The sequence below is a fragment of the Oncorhynchus nerka genome, linkage group LG15, assembly GCF_034236695.1.
Source record: "Oncorhynchus nerka isolate Pitt River linkage group LG15, Oner_Uvic_2.0, whole genome shotgun sequence".
Taxonomy (NCBI): Eukaryota; Metazoa; Chordata; class Actinopteri; order Salmoniformes; family Salmonidae; genus Oncorhynchus; species Oncorhynchus nerka.
Window position 1 is genome coordinate 26,584,459 of NC_088410.1, and position 19,331 is coordinate 26,603,789.

The 19,331-nt window shown below is 47.0% G+C and overlaps 1 protein-coding gene across 2 annotated transcripts in view; it reads right to left on the reverse strand.

The window, feature by feature from the left end:
• Positions 1-1,911: 1,911 nt before the first annotated feature.
• Positions 1,912-19,331, reverse strand: part of LOC115121920 (phospholipid phosphatase-related protein type 2-like) — a 61,491-nt gene continuing 44,071 nt past the window's right edge. Inside the window, exons 6-10 of one of the 2 annotated variants that reach the window (XM_065001401.1) lie at positions 18,264-18,384; positions 17,753-18,003; positions 16,696-16,872; positions 11,448-11,575; positions 1,912-7,595 (exon numbers count right to left, since the gene is read on the reverse strand). In XM_065001401.1, the coding sequence (XP_064857473.1) occupies positions 7,487-7,595; positions 11,448-11,575; positions 16,696-16,872; positions 17,753-18,003; positions 18,264-18,384 (786 nt within the window). In that variant the 3' untranslated portion in view covers positions 1,912-7,486. Of the gene's footprint in view, positions 7,596-11,431; positions 11,576-16,695; positions 16,873-17,752; positions 18,004-18,263; positions 18,385-19,331 lie in introns of both variants that reach the window. The other variant, XM_065001402.1, reaches the window with a different exon arrangement.

The following is a 19,331-nucleotide window of genomic DNA, read 5'->3' on the forward strand; positions in this document are numbered from 1 at the left end:
AGAGAGGGAGACAGTGTGTGTACGTGAGTGTGTGTAGGAGCGAGAGGGAGACAGTGTGTGTACGTGAGTGTGTGTAGGAGAGAGAGGGAGACAGTGTGTGTACGTGAGTGTGTGTAGGAGAGAGAGGGAGACAGTGTGTACGTGAGTGTGTGTAGGAGAGAGAGGGAGACGGTGTGTGTACGTGAGTGTGTGTAGGAGAGAGAGGGAGACAGTGTGTGTACGTGAGTGTGTGTAGGAGAGAGAGGGAGACAGTGTGTACGTGAGTGTGTGTAAGAGAGAGAGGGAGACAGTGTGTGTACGTGAGTGTGTGTAGGAGAGAGAGGGAGACAGTGTGTACGTGAGTGTGTGTAGGAGAGAGAGGGAGACGGTGTGTACGTGAGTGTGTGTAGGAGAGAGAGGGAGACAGTGTGTGTACGTGAGTGTGTGTAGGAGAGAGAGGGAGACAGTGTGTATACGTGAGTTTGTGTAGGAGAGAGAGGGAGACAGTGTGTGTAGGAGCGAGAGGGAGACAGTGTGTATACGTGAGTGTGTGTAGGAGAGGGAGACAGTGTGTGTCCGTGAGTGTGTGTAGGAGAGAGAGGGAGACAGTGTGTATACGTGAGTGTGTGTAGGAGAGAGAGGGAGACAGTGTGTGTAGGAGCGAGAGGGAGACAGTGTGTATACGTGAGTGTGTGTAGGAGAGGGAGACAGTGTGTGTCCGTGAGTGTGTGTAAGAGAGGGAGAAGCAGGTGCATCACTAATGTCTTTTTAAAAAGGTTACAGCATGGCACTCCTCTTTTCTAATGGGGCGCCGACTGTGCTTGAGAGGCAATTTCCGGAGAAGATGATGGGGCTACAAGAGAGTGCTGGGAGTTCTCAGTGTGTGTGTGTGACTTTGTGTGTGATAGAGAGAGAAGATGTGTGTAGATATGCCAGCTTGCATCTGTCTGCAGATTTTAAATAATTATTGTAGCTTATCAATTCATTTATTTGAAAAATGGTGTACATAATATCAGCCAGCTGTTCCAAACATCCATTCTCAGCATTTTGTCAAATATCACATTTCCAAATTGAGTCTAAATTCATCAAAAGGAATGCTGAATAACCCACATCAGCTTTTTTTAAATCAAACTGTGACGTGTGCATTTTCCTCTCAATAAATTACAAGTGAGGTAAATGTCGCCACCATGTGGCAACAGAACACTCTCACAGTTTGAGATTGACCGTTCCATGAGTTCGAATGATTTGTTTGGAACCAATTTGTCCAAAATAAACAGCAACATTCGCTCACATGTTTTATTTGAAGAGAAACTGTGCCTTTATTTCTTTAAAGGGCCAAACTGCGATTGCTACATCCATTTTTGGACTTTTAAAATAAGAATATACACCCATTGATTCTTGAAGAATAAAACTCATAAATGCCTCACAAGCTTAGTTACATTTCAAACCCCAGCAGAAGCAAAAATATGAGCTTGTTTTAGTCTCCTTTATTTGTAAAAAAAAAAAAAGAAGAAGATACAATTGTTAACAAACAGTGTATAGCCTAAAAACATGCTTAAAACTATCCGTTTGAATTGGTATTTGAGAGTGAGTTAATTTCTCCAGTCACATTCCCCCGCTATTTACCAAAATATTGGCGGGGAGTTCGCCTGTTGTTGTTTGTACTGCAGATACACGTCTCATTCAGGGAGAAATATGTTCATAGAACACTAGGTGAAACATTGCACCGTACTCGATTGCTTTTCTCAGTGTCCTTACATTTCTTTTTGCTGAATTCTACTAGGAATCTCCACGAGTTTGAGTGGAATCCTTAAAGAAACGATACCTTCAGGGCGTAATCATATAAACATGTAATTAGTGAGAAGAATACGTTTTCTTCCAACCAGAGCTTCCAACAGCGCGGTGAAAATAACGAGAGCGTGTCAACCTTGGTATAACAAAAGGCATTTATTTTTCTGACAAATCTATACAAAATAGAGGACACATCCTAATATGAATACAACATTATGATGAGCACCGTCTTCATGGAGACGGCTTTGTAAGGGGTTCTCAACGAGTCCCCAGAGTGCCTGAAGAACCACTAAGTTATGATGACTGCATAGTTATGGTAGGAGTATATGACAGCCAGGGAACACAAAAAAAAAAAGTTTGGATCACCACATTAACAGTTAGGATGTTGTGTTTTTCTCTCTCTCACACACACACACACACACACACACACACTTCAGTCAGTCACCCACGTTGAGTTAATTGTTGATCACTGACTGTACAGCCTGTGTGTTAACAATGTGTCTGTTATAGAATGTCACTTCATCTCTCTCTCTTTATGCTACAATCCAGCTAAAGTTAGATGTTTGCTACTCTTGCTCTTAACAGACAGTTTCAGGATGTTTGATGCTCTTGTTAGCATGACTGATATAACATACAGTACAACATAATCAAACACAACGAGAAACCTATATACCTTTAAGACACGACAGAGTCTTGTTCCAGTGTTCTAACTTGACTGGAGACAGAATGGGGTAAAGGGGAAAGAGAGAATGAACGAGGGATCTAGATAGAGTGGTGAATAGGGATGAGAGGAGGCACAGTACAGATGTTGACCTGACAAAGACGGGGTTGAAGAGAAGCCTGGACTCCCAACTGAACATGGTTCCATTTCACTTTTGTTACAACAGATCGATAGTTGCTTTTCAAGCTATTTAAGGAGAAGTATGAAAGGGGAAAGTGATGACAATGGGGAGGAAGAGGAGCAGGAGGAAGAGGGCATGGTCTGTGTAAACGGATAGCAGCAAAACTGCCATGCTAAGTGAAAGAGAGAACCACACTGACCTCGCAGCAACATTTCACTTCATAAATATAAAAACGATCAAAGAAATACATCAACAGGTAAACAACAAAAGTCCACTTCAGTAGTGATAATGAATGACAGGTAGCCAGTCCACTTCAGTAGTGATAATGAATGACAGGTAGCCAGTCCACTTCAGTAGTGATAATGAATGACAGGTAGCCAGTCCACTTCAGTAGTGATAATGAATGACAGGTAGCCAGTCCACTTCAGTAGTGATAATGAATGACAGGTAGCCAGTCCACTTCAGTAGTGATAATGAATGACAGGTAGCCAGTCTACTTCAGTAGTGATAATGAACGACAGGTAGCCAGTCCACTTCAGTAGTGATAATGAATGACAGGTAACCAGTCCACTTCAGTAGTGATAATGAATGACAGGTAGCCAGTCCACTTCAATAGTGATAATGAATGACAGGTAGCCAGTCCACTTCAATAGTGATAATGAATGACAGGTAGCCAGTCCACTTCAATAGTGATAATGAATGACAGGTAGCCAGTCCACTTCAATAGTGATAATGAATGACAGGTAGCCAGTCCACTTCAATAGTGATAATGAATAACAGGTAGCCAGTCCACTTCAGTAGTGATAATGAATGACAGGTAGCCAGTCCACTTCAATAGTGATAATGAATGACAGGTAGCCAGTCCACTTCAGTAGTGATAATGAACGACGGGTAGCCAGTCCACTTCAGTAGTGATAATGAATGACAGGTAGCCAGTCCACTTCAATAGTGATAATGAATGACAGGTAGCCAGTCCACTTCAATAGTGATAATGAATGACAGGTAGCCAGTCCACTTCAATAGTGATAATGAATGACAGGTAGCCAGTCCACTTCAATAGTGATAATGAATAACAGGTAGCCAGTCCACTTCAGTAGTGATCATGAATGACAGGTAGCCAGTCCACTTCAATAGTGATAATGAATGACAGGTAGCCAGTCCACTTCAGTAGTGATAATGAACGACGGGTAGCCAGTCCACTTCAGTAGTGATAATGAATGACAGGTAGCCAGTCCACTTCAATAGTGATAATGAATGACAGGTAGCCAGTCCACTTCAGTAGTGATAATGAATGACAGGTAGCCAGTCCACTTCAGTAGTGATAATGAATGACAGGTAGCCAGTCCACTTCAATAGTGATAATGAATGACAGGTAGCCAGTCCACTTCAGTAGTGATAATGAATGACAGGTAGCCAGTCCACTTCAGTAGTGATAATGAATGACAGGTAGCCAGTCCACTTCAATAGTGATAATGAATGACAGGTAGCCAGTCCACTTCAGTAGTGATAATGAATGACAGGTAGCCAGTCCACTTCAATAGTGATAATGAATGACAGGTAGCCAGTCCACTTCAGTAGTGATAATGAATGACAGGTAGCCAGTCCACTTCAGTAGTGATAATGAACGACATGTAGCCAGTCCACTTCAGTAGTGATAATGAATGACAGGTAGCCAGTCCACTTCAGTAGTGATAATGAATGACAGGTAGCCAGTCTACTTCAGTAGTGATAATGAATGACGGGTAGCCAGTCCACTTCAGTAGTGATAATGAATGACAGGTAGCTAGTCCACTTCAATAGTGATAATGAATGACAGGTAGCCAGTCCACTTCAATAGTGATAACGAATGACAGGTAGCCAGTCCACTTCAGTAGTGATAATGAACGACAGGTAGCTAGTCCACTTCAATAGTGATAATGAATGACAGGTAGCCAGTCCACTTCAGTAGTGATAATGAATGACAGGTAGCCAGTCCACTTCAGTAGTGATAATGAATGTATATTTAAAGAAATATATCAAATGTATATTCCAGAATGTAGGAAACTTATTGGGTGTTAGTAACTGGGCTGTTGCATCGTGACGTCTTGAGGGTTGTTTGAGCTATTAATGTTTGTTTCGTAACATTTGTATCCACCTGTATAATAACAGTAATGTAATCACATGTTGTTACAGTATATCCAGTTGAATGTTACTCCTTGTCAGATGAGGGAAAACAACATCACATTACTATAGTGTGAAGCTACAGCAGAGGAGAGACTAATATTTAACTAAACTAAATATCCCCCAAAACACAAAATACACAACATATACTTAATCATATATAAGCATATAAGCCTCTGGTAGTTAAACTGCACCATCACCATCATTTGCAAAAGTGCATCCTCTTTCATCACATACAAATATTTAAAACATCTTCTTAACTGTTCTTATTCCTTTGTCCTGGTTATTTTTCCTGAGTTTTACAAACAGCTCCTTTGATTCCATCGTTCAGTCACTGAGGACTTACAGTACCAGTCAAAAGTCTGGACACACCTACTCATTCAAGGGTTTTTCTTTATTTTTACTATTTTCTACATTGTAGAATAATAGTGAAGACATCAAAACTATGAAATAACACAAATGGAATCATGTAGTAACCAGAAAAGTTTTAAAGAAATTAAAATATATTTTATATTTGAGATTATTCAAAGTAGCCACCCTTTGCCTTGATGACAGCTTTGCACACTTTTGACATTCTCTCAACCAACTTCATGAGGTAGTCACCTGGAATGCATTTCAATTAACAGGTGTGCCTTGTTAAAAGTTCATTTGTGGAATTTCTTTCCTTCTTAATGCATTTGAGGCAAATCAGTTGTGTTGTGACAAGTTAGGGGTGGTATAGAGAAGATAGCCCTTTTTGGTAAAAGACCAAGTCCATATTATAGCAAGAACAGATCAAATAAGAAAAGAGAAACGACAGTCCATCATTACTTTAAGACATGAAGGTCAGTCATTACGGATAATTTTGAGAACTTTGAAAGTTTCTTCAAGTCCAGTCGCAAAAACCATCAAGCGCTGTGATGAAACTGGCTCTCATGAGGACCGCCACAGGAAAGGAAGACCAAGAGTTACCTCTGCTGCAGAGGATAAGTTCATTAGAGTTACCAGCCTCAGAAATTGCAGCCCAAATAAATGCTTCACAGAGTTCAAGTAACAGACACATCTCAACATCAACTGTTCAGAGGAGACTGCATGAATCAGGCCATCATGGTTGAATTGCTGCAAAGAAACCCCTACTAAAGGACACCAATAATAAGAAGAGACTTGCTTGGGCCAAGAAATATGAGCAATGGACATTAGACCAGTGGAAATCTGTCCTTTGGTCTGATGAGTCCAAATGTGAGATTTTTGGTTCCAAACGCTGTGTCTTTGTGAAACGCAGAGTAGGTGAACAGATGATCTCTGCATGTGTGGTTCCCACCGTAAAGCATGGAGGAGGTGTGATGGTGTGGGGATGCTTTTCTGGTGACACTGTCAGTGATTCACTTACAATTCAAGGCACACTTAACCAGCATGGCTACCACAGCATTCTGCAGCGATACGCCATTGCTGATTTTCAACAGGACAATGACCCAACACACCTCCAGGCTGTGTAAGGCCTATTTGACCAAGAAGGAGAGTGGTGTAGGGCTAAATCAGATGACCTGGCCTCCACACTCACCTCACCTCAACCCAATTTAGATGGTTTGGGACGAGTTGGATCGCAGAGTGAAGGAAAAAGCAGCCAACAAGTGTTCAGTGTGTGTGGGAAATCCTTCAAGACTGTTGGAAAAGCATTCCAGGTGAAGCTGGTTGAGAGAATGCCAAGAGTGTGCAAAGCTGTCATCAAGGTAAAGGGTGGCTACTTTGAAGAATCTCAAATATAAAATATTTTTTGATTTGTTTAAAACTTTTTTGGTTACATGATTCCATATGTGTTATTTTATAGTTGTGATGAATTCACTATTATTCTACAATGTAGAAAATAGTAAAAAATGAAGAAAAACCTTTGAATGAGTAAGTGTGTCCAAACTTTTGACCGGTACTGTATATTGATCTCATCTTTCCATTGTGTTTTGTTTATTTTTATGCACCGTGCCCCTCTTCCTGTGTCGTTCAACCACTGTTTAGTGTTCTCTGTCTGTACATGAAAGTAGAGTAGAAGAAGACTTCTCTGTCTGTACATGAAAGTAGAGTAGAAGAAGAAGAAAAAGAGGAGACCCAAAAGGAGAAGTGGAGACAAAACAATAGAACTGTGGCGAAGGGAAAGGTACTGTAATTGCTTCCACAGCTCTTAGTAGTCTTGGCTTTGGTGAGCTTGTATTTATACACCACTGGGTCATCTTGGAAAAAAATCAAAAGAGTAGAAGGCAAAAAAACAACATTTGATGAACAAGGTCGAGACAGACAGAGGTTAAAGGACGCCATATCCGATCAAATCCGTTTAGCCCGCAGAGGACTTAGCCGGTTACCGTGGCCTGGGTCGTCTCCTTGGTGATGGAGGCTAACCACAGATCTAGGATCAGATTCCCCTTACCCCCAACCCTAACCATACAAGGATGACAAGATATTTGACCATGTATTAATGGTTAGGGTAAACTTCTACCTACTTCAGGGCCGTATTCATTACTGCACACCGTAGCATAATGTTTTGCAGCGGAAAACGAAAACAAGCCTTTCTTATTGGACAAGTCCAGGTAGTCCCTCCCAGGTAAGGTTGTTTTGAGGTTGGATCTGGGTGATTTAAGTTCTAGGTTCCATGTTCTAGACCTGGGTGGAGAACGAGCGTCGGAGAGGGGGCCGCCCCTCAGGGTGGGCGGGGCAGGGGGCGTGGTGCTCAGAGATGGATGGCAGGTCTAGACTTCGCTGGAGATGAAGCGCCGTGAGGGGAGGAGCACATCGGGAGGGACGGGGCACAGGTATGGCTGATGGTCATGTGATCTCAGTGTACGGTAGTCTTGGAACCTGGGGAAGGAGAGAGAGAAGGAGAGAACAAGGTTAGGAGGCAAGAAGGATAAGAATGTGTTAAAGAATTAGAAGTACAGGGTGACTGAGATTTAAAGAGGTAGAGGTCTGTGTTGGGAGGGGACAAGGTTTAGACAGATCGGGTTTCATAAAGCTGGAAAGGGGGAGGATATTATTACTGAACAGTATAATCTATTTAAACTTGTTTTATCCAGGTTAATAATTAGGGATATGGGGGTTAACCAGGCGAGAGAACACATGTAGCAACCAAACCAATAAACTAAAGAGTAGAGGTCGACTGATTATGATTTTTCAGCGCCGATACCGATACAGATAATTGGAGGACCAAAAAAGCCGATACTGATTAATCAGCCGATTTTTTTAACATTTATTTGTAATAATGACAATTACAACAATACTGAATGAACACTTATTTGAACTTAATATAATACATCAATAAAAATGTATTTAGCCCCAAATAAATAATGAAACATGTACAATTTGGTTTAAATAATGCAAAAACAAAGTGTTGGAGAAGTAAAAGTGCCATATGTGCCATGTAAAAAAGCTAACGTTTGAGTTCCTTGCTCAGAACATGAGAACATATGAAAGTTGGTGGTTCCTTTTAACATGAGACTTCAATATTCCATGGTAAGAGGATTTAGGTTGTAGTTAATATAGTATTTCTTTTAAATTTAATTTATTTCATATACAGTGCCTTGCGAAAGTATTTGGCCCCCTTGAACTTTGCGACCTTTTGCCACATTTCAGGCTTCAAACATAAAGATATTAAAACTGTATTTTTTTGTGAAGAATCAACAACAAGTGGGACACAATCATGAAGTGGAACGACATTTATTGGATATTTCAAACTTTTTTAACAAATCAAAAACTGAAAAATTGGGCGTGCAAAATTATTCAGCCCCTTTACTTTCAGTGCAGCAAACTCTCTCCAGAAGTTCAGTGAGAATCTCTGAATGATCCAATGTTGACCTAAATGACTAATGATGATAAATACAATCCACCTGTGCGTAATCAAGTCTCCGTATAAATGCACCTGCACTGTGATAGTCTCAGAGGTCCGTTAAAAGCGCAGAGAGCATCATGAAGAACAAGGAACACACCAGGCAGGTCCGAGATACTGTTGTGAAGAAGTTTAAGGCCGGATTTGGATACAAAAAGATTTCCCAAGCTTTAAACATCCCAAGGATCACTGTGCAAGCGATAATATTGAAATGGAAGGAGTATCAGACCACTGCAAATCTACCAAGACCTGGCCGTCCCTCTAAACTTTCAGCTCATACAATGAGAAGACTGATCAGAGATGCAGCCAAGAGGCCCATGATCACTCTGGATGTACTGCAGAGATCTACAGCTGAGGTGGGAGACTCTGTCCATAGGACAACAATCAGTCGTATATTGCACAAATCTGGCCTTTATGGAAGAGTGGCAAGAAGAAAGCCATTTCTTAAAGATATCCATAAAAAGTGTCGTTTAAAGTTTGCCACAAGCCACCTGGGAGACACACCAAACATGTGGAAGAAGGTGCTCTGGTCAGATGAATCCAAAATTTAACTTTTTGGCAACAATGCAAAACGTTATGTTTGGCGTAAAAGCAACACAGCTCATCACCCTGAACACACCATCCCCACTGTCAAACATGGTGGTGGCAGCATCATGGTTTGGGCCTGCTTTTCTTCAGCAGGGACAGGGAAGATGGTTAAAATTGATGGGAAGATGGATGGAGCCAAATACAGGACCATTCTGGAAGAAAACCTGGTGGAGTCTGCAAAAGACCTGAGACTGGGACGGAGATTTGTCTTCCAACAAGACAATGATCCAAAACATAAAGCAAAATCTACAATGGAATGGTTCAAAAATAAACATATCCAGGTGTTAGAATGGCCAAGTCAAAGTCCAGACCTGAATCCAATCGAGAATCTGTGGAAAGAACTGAAAACTGCTGTTCACAAATGCTCTCCATCCAACCTCACTGAGCTCGAGCTGTTTTGCAAGGAGGAATGGGAAAAAATTTCAGTCTCTCGATGTGCAAAACTGATAGAGACATACCCCAAGCGACTTACAGCTGCAAAAGGTGGCGCTACAAAGTATTAACTTAAGGGGGCTGAATAATTTTGCACGCCCAATTTTTCAGTTTTTGATTTGTTAAAAAAGTTTGAAATATCCAATAAATGTCGTTCCACTTCATGATTGTGTCCCACTTGTTGTTGATTCTTCACAAAAAATACAGTTTTATATCTTTATGTTTGAAGCCTGAAATGTGGCAAAAGGTCGCAAAGTTCAAGGGGGCCGAATACTTTCGCAAGACACTGTACCTTTGGCAATTGGATGTTCTTATAGGCACTATAGTATTGCCAGTGTAACAGTATAGCTTCCGTCCCTCTTCTCACCCCTACCTGGGCTCGAACCAGGAACACATCGACAACAGCCACACTCGAAGCAGCGTTACCCATGCAGAGCAAGCGGAACAACTACTCCAAGTCTCAGAGCAAGTGACGTTTGAAACGCTATTAGCGCACACCCAGCTAACTAGCTAGCCATTTCACATTGGTTACACCAGCCATTAGGCCGATAGGCTTGAAGTCATAAACAGCGCTGTGCTTGCGAAGAGCTGCTGGCAAAACGCACAAAAGTGCTGTTTGAATGAATGCTTACGAGCCTGCTGCTGCCTACCATTGCTCAGTCAGACTGCTCTATCAAATCATAGACTTAATTATAACATAACACACAGAAATACGAGCCTTTGGTCATTAATATGGTAGAATCCGGAAACTATAATTTCAAAAACAAAACGTTTATTTCAGTGAAATACGGAACCGTTCGGTATTTTATCTAATGGGTGGCATCCCTAAATCTAAATATTCCTGTTACATTGCACAACCTTCAATGTTATGTCATAATTACGTAATATTCTGGCAAATTAGTTCGCAATGAGCTGCCCAAACTGTTGCATATACCCTAACTCTGCGTGCAATGAACACCAGAGGAATGACACAATTTCACCAGGTTAATATTGCCTGCTTACCTGGATTTCTTTTAGCTAAATATGCAGGTTTAAAAATATATACTTCTGTGTATTAATTTTAAGAAAGGCATTGGTGTTTATGGTTAGGTACAGTCGTCCCAATGATTGTGCTTTTTTCGCAAATGTGTTTTTGTTATATCATCCCCCAGCGTTGCATCGATTATATGCAACGCAGGACACGCTAGATAAACAAGTAATATCATCAACCATGTGTAGTTATAACTAGTGATTATGATTGATTGATTGTTTTTTATAAGATAAGTTTAATGCTAGCTAGCAACTTACCTTGGCTTCTACTGCATTCGCGTAACAGGCAGGCTCCTCGTGGAGTGCAATGAGAGGCAGGTGGTTAGAGCGTTGGACTAGTTAACTGTAAGATTGCAAGATTGGATCCCCCGCGCTGACAAGGTGAAAATCTGTTGTTCTGCCCATGAACAAGGCAGTTAACCCACTGTTCCTAGGCCGTCATTGAAAATAAGAATGTGTTCTTAACTGACTTGCCTAGTTAAATAAAGGAATAAAAAATATATATATAAAAAAAAAAAATCTTCAAAATAGGCGCCCAAAAATACCGATTTCTGATTGTTATGAAAACTTGATATCTGCCCTAATTAATCGGCCATTCCGATTAATCGGTCGACCTCTACTAAAGAGATCCATAAAAAAATACCCTTCTTGTAAGAATGAATATGAACAAATGAATTAATTGAATTCACATTCATATTTACAAGAGATGTGAGGATGGCTCATTTTATGAGAACACTATCCCCTGTGACCCCCCAGCCCTTACCTGAGGGCAACTTAACTTTTCAAGTGGACTCTCCACGCGAGGTAGGGTGGACAGTAGCATGCCGTGGGGGGGCTGAGGGCGCTGGGGGGGCAGCGGGGGCAGGGCTGATGCCGTCTGCTGGAAGTTGTTGATCACACATGTCACCTGGTAGAGAGAGGTGGAGATTGAAAGGATGGATGGAAAGAGAGACACAGAGAGAGAATGAGAGCGATAGATGGAGAGAGAGAAGGGTTAGGGAGAGAAGGAAAGAGAGTAGGAGAGAGAGAGAGAGAAAGAGAGAGAGACTGTAAAAATGTGCTGCTGAAGACAAGTTATTTAAAGTGATGTAAATTGAAACATTGCAGCTCTAACTTGAAACTGAATGGGTAATGTCCCCATCCCCACCCCTACCTCCATCTAGCCCTCATCCCCACCACTACTCCCACCACTACCCCTACCTCCATCTAGCCCTCATCCCCACCACTACTCCCACCACTACCCCTACCCCCATCTAGCCCTCATCCCTACCTCTACTCCCACCACTACCCCTATCTAGGCCTCATCCCCACCTCTACTCCCACCACTACTCCTACCCCCATCTAGCCCTCATCCCTACCTCTACTCCCACCACTACCCCTACCCCCATCTAGGCCTCATCCCCACCTCTACTCCCACCACTACTCCTACCCCCATCTAGCCCTCATCCCCACCACTACTCCTACCCCCATCTAGCCCTCATCCCCACCACTACTCCTACCCCCATCTAGCCCTCAACCCCACCTCTACTCCCACCACTACCCCTACCCCCATCCAGGCCTCATCCCCACCTCTACTCCCACCACTACTCCTACCCCCATCTAGCCCTCATCCCCACCACTACTCCTACCCCCATCTAGCCCTCAACCCCACCTCTACTCCCACCACTACCCCTACCCCCATCCAGGCCTCATCCCCACCTCTACTCCCACCACTACTCCTACCCCCATCTAGGCCTCATCCCCACCACTACTCCTACCCCCATCTAGCCCTCATCCCCACCACTACTCCTACCCCCATCTAGCCCTCAACCCCACCTCTACTCCCACCACTACCCCTACCCCCATCTAGCCCTCAATCCCACCTCTACTCCCACCACTACTCCTACCCCCATCTAGCCCTCATCCCCACCACTACTCCTACCCCCATCCAGGCCTCATCCCCACCTCTACTCCCACCACTACCCCTACCCCCATCTAGCCCTCAACCCCACCTCTACTCCCACCACTACCCCTACCCCCATCTAGGCCTCATCCCCACCTCTACTCCCACCACTACCCCTACCCCCATCTAGCCCTCATCCCTACCACTACTCCTACCCCCATCTAGCCCTCATCCCCACCACTACTCCTACCCCCATCTAGCCCTCAACCCCACCTCTACTCCCACCACTACCCCTACCCCCATCCAGGCCTCATCCCCACGTCTACTCCCACCACTACCCCTACCCCCATCTAGCCCTCAACCCCACCTCTACTCCCACCACTACCCCTACCCCCCATCTAGGCCTCATCCCCACCTCTACTCCCACAACTACCCCTACCCCCATCTAGGCCTCATCCCCACCACTACTCCTACCCCCATCTAGCCCTCATCCCCACCACTACTCCTACCCCCATCTAGCCCTCATCCCCACCACTACCCCTACCTCCATCTAGCCCTCATCCCCACCTCTACTCCCACCACTACCCCTACCCCCATCCAGGCCTCATCCCCACCTCTACTCCCACCACTACCCCTACCCCCATCTAGCCCTCATCCCCACCTCTACTCCCACCACTACCCCTACCCCCATCTAGCCCTCATCCCCACCACTACTCCTACCCCCATCTAGTCCTCAACCCCACCTCTACTCCCACCACTACCCCTACCCCCATCCAGGCCTCATCCCCACCTCTACTCCCACCACTACCCCTACCCCCATCCAGGCCTCATCCCCACCTCTACTCCCACCACTACCCCTACCCCCATCTAGCCCTCAACCCCACCTCTACTCCCACCACTACCCCTACCCCCATCTAGGCCTCATCCCCACCTCTACTCCCACCACTACTCCTACCCCCATCTAGGCCTCATCCCCACCTCTACTCCCACCACTACCCCTACCCCCATCTAGCCCTCAACCCCACCTCTACTCCCACCACTACTCCTACCCCCATCTAGCCCTCAACCCCACCTCTACTCTGACCACTACTCCTACCCCCATCTAGCCCTCATCCCCACCACTACCCCTACCCCCATCTAGCCCTCAACCCCACCTCTACTCCCACCACTACCCCTACCCCCATCTAGGCCTCATCCCCACCTCTACTCCCACCACTACCCCTACCCCCATCTAGCCCTCAATCCCACCTCTACTCCCACCACTACCCCTACCCCCATCTAGGCCTCATCCCCACCTCTACTCCCACCACTACCCCTACCCCCATCTAGGCCTCATCCCCACCTCTACTCCCACCACTACTCCTACCCCCATCTAGCCCTCAACCCCACCTCTACTCCCACCACTACTCCTACCCCCATCTAGCCCTCATCCCCACCACTACTCCTACCCCCATCTAGTCCTCAACCCCACCTCTACTCTCACCACTACCCCTACCCCCATCTAGCCCTCATCCCCACCACTACCCCTACCCCCATCTAGCCCTCATCCCCACCACTACCCCTACCCCCATCTAGCCCTCAGGTCGGCAGGGTAGCCTAGTGGTTAGAGCGTTGGACTAGTAACCGGAAGGTTGCAAGTTCAAATCCCCGAGCTGACAAGGTACAAATCTGTCGTTCTGCCCCTGAACAGGCAGTTAACCCACTGTTCCTAGGCCGTCATTGAAAATAAGAATTTGTTCTAAACTGACTTGCCTAGTTAAATAAAGGTAAAATAAAAATCCCCACATCTAGCCCTCATCACTACCCCTACCCCTCATCACCATCTAGCCCTCATCACTACCCCCGCCCTCATCACTACCCCTACCCCCATCTCCCCATCTAGCCCTCATCACTACCCCTACACCTCATCCCCATCTAGCCCTCATCACTACCCCTACCCCTCATCCCCATCTAGGCCTCATCACTACCACCCATCTCCCCATCTAGCCCTCATCACCACCCCATCTCCTCATCCCTACCCCCATCCCCCATCTATCCCTCATCCCCACCACTACCCCTGCCCTCATCCCCACCCCTACACCCACCACTACCCCATCTAGCCCTCATCCCCACCTCTACTCCCCAGTCCCCACACAAGGGGGACTGGGGTATCCCAGTCCCCCTTGGTCAGGTATCCAACCAGGACGTTACCCACCCCTACCCCCTACTCCCCAGTCCCCTCACCAGGAAGATAGTGATGGCCCCTCCAGTCAGGTATCCAACCAGGACGTTACCCACCCCTACCCCCTACTCCCCAGTCCCCTCACCAGGAAGATAGTGATGGCCCCTCCAGTCAGGTATCCAACCAGGACGTTACCCACCCTACCCCCTACTCCCCAGTCCCCTCACCAGGAAGATAGTGATGGCCCCTCCAGTCAGGTATCCAACCAGGATGTTACCCACCCTACCCCCTACTCCCCAGTCCCCTCACCAGGAAGATAGTGATGGCCCCTCCAGTCAGGTATCCAACCAGGACGTTACCCACCCCTACCCCCTACTCCCCAGTCCCCTCACCAGGAACATAATGATGGCCCCTCCAGTCAGGTATCCAACCAGGACGTTACCCACCCCTACCCCCTACTCCCCAGTCCCCTCACCAGGAAGATAGTGATGGCCCCTCCAGTCAGGTATCCAACCAGGACGTTACCCACCCCTACCCCCTACTCCCCAGTCCCCTCACCAGGAAGATAGTGATGGCCCCTCCAGTCAGGTATCCAACCAGGATGTTACCCACCCTACCCCCTACTCCCCAGTCCCCTCACCAGGAAGATAGTGATGGCCCCTCCAGTCAGGTATCCAACCAGGACGTTACCCACCCCTACCCCCTACTCCCCAGTCCCCTCACCAGGAAGATAGTGATGGCCCCTCCAGTCAGGTATCCAACCAGGATGTTACCCACCCTACCCCCTACTCCCCAGTCCCCTCACCAGGAAGGCAGCGATGGCCCCTCCAGTCAGGTATCCAACCAGGACGTTACCCACCCCTACCCCCTACTCCCCAGTCCCCTCACCAGGAAGATAGTGATGGCCCCTCCAGACAGGTATCCAACCAGGACGTTACCCACCCTACCCCCTACTCCCCAGTCCCCTCACCAGGAAGATAATGATGGCCCCTCCAGTCAGGTATCCAACCAGGACGTTACCCACCCCTACCCCCTACTCCCCAGTCCCCTCACCAGGAAGATAGTGATGGCCCCTCCAGTCAGGTATCCAACCAGGACGTTACCCACCCTACCCCCTACTCCCCAGTCCCTTCACCAGGAACATAATGATGGCCCCTCCAGTCAGGTATCCAACCAGGACGTTACCCACCCCTACCCCCTACTCCCCAGTCCCCTCACCAGGAACATAATGATGGCCCCTCCAGTCAGGTATCCAACCAGGATGTTACCCACCTCTACCCCCTACTCCCCAGTCCCCTCACCAGGAAGGCAGCGATGGCCCCTCCAGTCAGGTATCCAACCAGGATGTTACCCACCCCTACCCCCTACTCCCCAGTCCCCTCACCAGGAAGATAATGATGGCCCCTCCAGTCAGGTATCCAACCAGGACGTTACCCACCCCTACCCCCTACTCCCCAGTCCCCTCACCAGGAAGATAGTGATGGCCCCTCCAGTCAGGTATCCAACCAGGATGTTACCCACCCCTACCCCCTACTCCCCAGTCCCCTCACCAGGAAGGCAGCGATGGCCCCTCCAGTCAGGTATCCAACCAGGACGTTACCCACCCTACCCCTACTCCCCAGTCCCCTCACCAGGAAGATAGTGATGGCCCCTCCAGTCAGGTATCCAACCAGGATGTTACCCACCCTACCCCCTACTCCCCAGTCCCCTCACCAGGAAGATAATGATGGCCCCTCCAGTCAGGTATCCAACCAGGACGTTACCCACCCCTACCCCCTACTCCCTAGTCCCCTCACCAGGAAGATAGTGATGGCCCCTCCAGTCAGGTATCCAACCAGGACGTTATCCACCCCTACCCCCACTTCTACCACCTCCCCACCCCCTACTCCCCAGTCCCCTCACCAGGAAGATAGTGATGGCCCCTCCAGTCAGGTATCCAACCAGGATGTTACCCACCCTACCCCCTACTCCCCAGTCCCCTCACCAGGAAGGCAGCGATGGCCCCTCCAGTCAGGTATCCAGCCAGGACGTCACCCCAATGGTTCCTGTACTCCGTGACCCTCACCACCCCCACCAGCACAGCCAGGGACAGGAGGGTCAGACACAGGGTGGGCTTGGTCAGCCGGGTGCCCTTTGTACGGAACACCAGCGTCACGTACATCTGAAACACACACAGAAAGGAATAGTTAATTTAAAAGCTCCTCTGCAGACACACACACAGGTGGTGGAGGTTAAGATGCAAGCAGAGCTATATGTTCTAGATATACAGTACCTCCACAGAACCACACACAGAGCTATACATTCTAGATATACAGTACCTCCACAGAACCACACACAGAGCTATACATTCTAGATATACAGTACCTCCACAGAACCACACACAGAGCTATATGTTCTAGATATACAGTACCTCCACAGAAGCACACACAGAGCTATACATTCTAGATATACAGTACCTCCACAGAACCACACACAGAGCTATACATTCTAGATATACAGTACCTCCACAGAAGCACACACAGAGCTATACATTCTAGATATACAGTACCTCCACAGAAGCACACACAGAGCTATACATTCTAGATATACAGTACCTCCACAGAAGCACACACAGAGCTATACATTCTAGATATACAGTAACTCCACAGAAGCACACACAGAGCTATACATTCTAGATATACAGTACCTCCACAGAAGCATACACAGAGCTATAAAGTCTAGATATACAGTACCTCCACAGAAGCACACACGGAGATATAAAGTCTAAATATACAGTGCCTGCACAGAAGCAGACAGAGCTATAGAGTCTAGATATACAGCACCGCCACAGAAGCACACACAGAGTTATAAAGTCTAAATATACAGTACCTCCACAGAAGCTCACACAGGGATATAAATTCTAGATATACCCTCTACCTCCACTAAGCACATAGAAATGTACAGAAACATTCACACTTCAAAACACTGATATCAGAAAACATCTCTATTCTTCCCGGTGTCACACTTTATTCCTTCCCCTCTAACTTCCCCCTAGTTCCTACCACTGTGTAAACAGCAGAGTAGATGCTGAGGGCAGCGTCCTTGGAGGGGAAGGACTTGCGTGCAGACGCAACCAGGTAGGGGTTCCCAGTGCAGGCGCGGCGCTCTGTGATGTACTGCATGGGGGACTGGCAGCCCAAGACTGTGTAGTTGGGGCGGCAGGCAGACAGGAAGTGAGGGGTCTGGTTTCCTGTCACCACCTGGCCTGCGTTGGCGAAGATGGTGGTGGCGAAGAGGCCAAAGGAGTAGACGCCTGAGGGGGTGGAGGCGGAGAACGGGGGTGGAGGAGGTGGAGGGTGAGGGGAAAGGATGGGGGAGGAGAGAGAGAGGGATAGGAAGAGAGGGATAGGAGAAGGGAGAAATAGAGAGACAGACGAGAGGGCAGAGAGAGATAAAAACCCTTCATTCTATGCTGAATGACAGTAGTGAGGCAGCATGCCCAATATATTAGGACCAATATACACCAGGTTTAACATGGTCTAATGTACAGTGGGACCTATAGCCGAGGCTCACCCAGAAAGCGTACTATCCTGCGGAGGAGGGGGTTGAAGTAACAGCAGTCAGCCGTCACAATGGTCTTCTCCTGAGCCCCCTCCGCTTTCACAAAGAACGTTGTCACCTCTCCAATCAGAATCTACAGACAGACGAACAGACGGACGGATGGACAGACAGACAGAGAGAAAGGCAGAGAGGTTAGTGTAAAACACTGAAACAGCTACGAGCAAATCCAAACCCACTACATAAGAACGGTATCCTGTATTTGTTCACAGTATACTCAGTTCTTGTATATGGCATTATTTATGTCTAGTTTCAGCCAGCCACAGTAACCTATGTGGTAATACAGTATTAACAGTACAACAACTGGAAGTATTCCATTCTGTTATGTTCCTCTGGAGAAGAAACCCGCTGACTGCACATTACATTTTTATGGTTGCTGAATAATCAATGTTCAGTGGAGGAAACGGCAGGGCAGGAGCCTGATAAAGTGTGGAGAGGAGGTGGGTACTGGTTTAGTGTGGTGGGGAGGTGGGTACTGGTTTAGTGTGGAGAAGAGGTGGGTACTGGTTTAGTGTGGAGAGGAGGTGGGTACTGGTTTAGTGTGGAGAGGAGATGGGTACTGGTTTAGTGTGGAGAGGAGGTGGGTACTGGTTTAGTGTGGTGGGGAGGTGGGTACTGGTTTAGTGTGGAGAGGAGGTGGGTACTGGTTTAGTGTGGAGAGGAGATGGGTACTGGTTTAGTGTGGAGAGGAGGTGGGTACTGGTTTAGTGTGGAGAGGAGGTGGGTACTGGTTTAGTGTGGAGAGGAGGTGGGTACTGGTTTAGTGTGGAGAGGAGGTGGGTACTGGTTTAGTGTGGAGAGGAGGTGGGTACTGGTTTAGTGTGGAGAGGAGGTGGGTACTGGTTTAGTGTGGAGAGGAGGTGGGTACTGGTTTAGTGTGGAGAGGAGGTGGGTACTGGTTTAGTGTGGAGAGGAGATGGGTACTGGTTTAGTGTGGAGAGGAGGTGGGTACTGGTTTAGTGTGGAGAGGAGATGGGTACTGGTTTAGTGTGGAGAGGAGGTGGGTACTGGTTTAGTGTGGAG